The sequence below is a fragment of the Austrofundulus limnaeus genome, unplaced genomic scaffold (assembly GCF_001266775.1).
Source record: "Austrofundulus limnaeus strain Quisiro unplaced genomic scaffold, Austrofundulus_limnaeus-1.0 Scaffold938, whole genome shotgun sequence".
Lineage (NCBI taxonomy): Eukaryota > Metazoa > Chordata > Actinopteri > Cyprinodontiformes > Rivulidae > Austrofundulus > Austrofundulus limnaeus.
The window spans coordinates 137,418-139,137 of record NW_013953340.1 but is presented as its reverse complement, the minus strand read 5'-3'; the positions used below and the strand labels follow the sequence as shown (position 1 = coordinate 139,137).

At 40.9% G+C, this 1,720-nt stretch overlaps 1 protein-coding gene across 1 annotated transcript in view; it reads left to right on the top strand.

Moving 5' to 3' along the window:
• Positions 1-1,185: 1,185 nt before the first annotated feature.
• Positions 1,186-1,720, top strand: part of bckdhb (branched chain keto acid dehydrogenase E1 subunit beta) — a gene marked incomplete in the record, with an annotated part of 56,644 nt that continues 56,109 nt past the window's right edge. The window contains 1 exon segment of the mRNA XM_014029669.1: positions 1,186-1,400. Coding sequence (XP_013885123.1) covers positions 1,205-1,400 — 196 coding nt within the window.

Genomic DNA, 1,720 nt, shown 5'->3' with positions numbered 1-1,720 from the left:
ACCTTACACTGAGGGTCTGTTAACACTGAGAGTCTGTTAACACTGATGGGCTATTTACACTGAGGGTCTTTTAACACAGAGGGTCTGTTAAAACTGATGGGCTATTTACACTGAGGGTCTTTTAACACTGAGGGTCTGTTAACACAGAGGGTCTGTTAAAACTGATGGGCTATTTACACTGAGGGTCTTTTAACACTGAGGGTCTGTTAACACAGAGGGTCTGTTAAAACTGATGGGCTATTTACACTGAGGGTCTGTTAACACTGAGGGTCTGTTAACACTAATGGGCTATTTACACTGAGGGGCTGTTAACACTGAGGGTCTGTTAACACTGATGGGCTATTTACACTGAGGGGCTGTTAACACTGAGGGTCTGTTAACACTGATGGGCTATTTACACTGAGGGGCTGTTAACACTGAGAGGCTGTTAACACTGAGAGGCTGTTAAAACTGAGCGGCTGTTTACACTGAGGGTCTGTTTACACTGAGGGCAGGACAAATGCAGCTGCCTCTAAAGGAACTGACAACTCAAAGATACAAAAAGTTAAATTATTGAAAATAATCAAATAAACTATTACAAAATATTAACTATATATTATAAATGTTAAATAATCAAAACTATTGTTCAGTCTTATAAAAAGGTAATGACATGTGATTTACTTTCAAAACTTCGTAGATTAATGCACCAAATAAGGGCAGAGTCGCTTGCATCAGTGCTGCCTGGAGTCAAGAGACCCATCCAATATGGCGGCGCTGCACGATGAGATTCAGCCCGCCATGAGGTCTCTAGTTTTTTATATGATAACTATGATTCAGCCCGTCATGACTTCTAGGCATTGATATGATATATATGGGGCCACGCACCCTGCTGTTTGACCAATCACAATTTGGATCCGCTCAGAAGTGAAAAGATCCCGAATATTAAAGAAGAGTCCTCACTCCGCCACTTTTCCTGGCATTTATACTCCAATCATCGCCTCTTCTGCAAAGACAAAAACTTTTGTATTATGTTGTATTAAAACAGATTCGTGTTTCTTAATATTGAGGGAAACTATTTATTGTCATGTTATTGATGAATTTAACTTTGGCAGAAAAGCGGACAGGAATCTTAGTCATGGGTTTTCTTTTTCCACCGAGTGATACATCCTTACTGTTTAACTAGACGATCTTCACACTTGCCCTTTCTAGACTTATTAAAACAAAGATGGCGGCTGCTGCTAGATTTTTCATCCGAGGTTCAAACTCCAAACTTCCCGTCCCCGGTGTCGGTACCGGGAGCCGAAACTCTTTGGGAGCCGCTTTTCTGAAACCGGTTCCGAACTGCAGCTCCCGTTCAAAAACACAACGAAGACATGCGGCCCACTTCAGCTTCCAGCCCGACCCGGTACCGACTCAGTACGGTGAGTGGTGTTGTGTGTCTGTCGGCAGCTTGTTTGTTTATCAGAACAGAAAAGTGTTGATGAGTCATCAGTAACACAGCTGTGGACGTTAAACAGCTGCAGTAACACAATGTCACTCATGTAGCACCTAATGCATCACAACAACACAACACAACAACACAACAACAACACTGTGGTATAAAGTACCACAAAGTAATACTTCAATAAAAGTACAAGTATCTTATTAACAAAAACTGACTTTGGTAAAAGTTAAAGTGTCCTTTAGGAATATTACTTGAGTAAAAGTCTTAAAGTATGTGATATTTGTTGTAGTTAAGTAT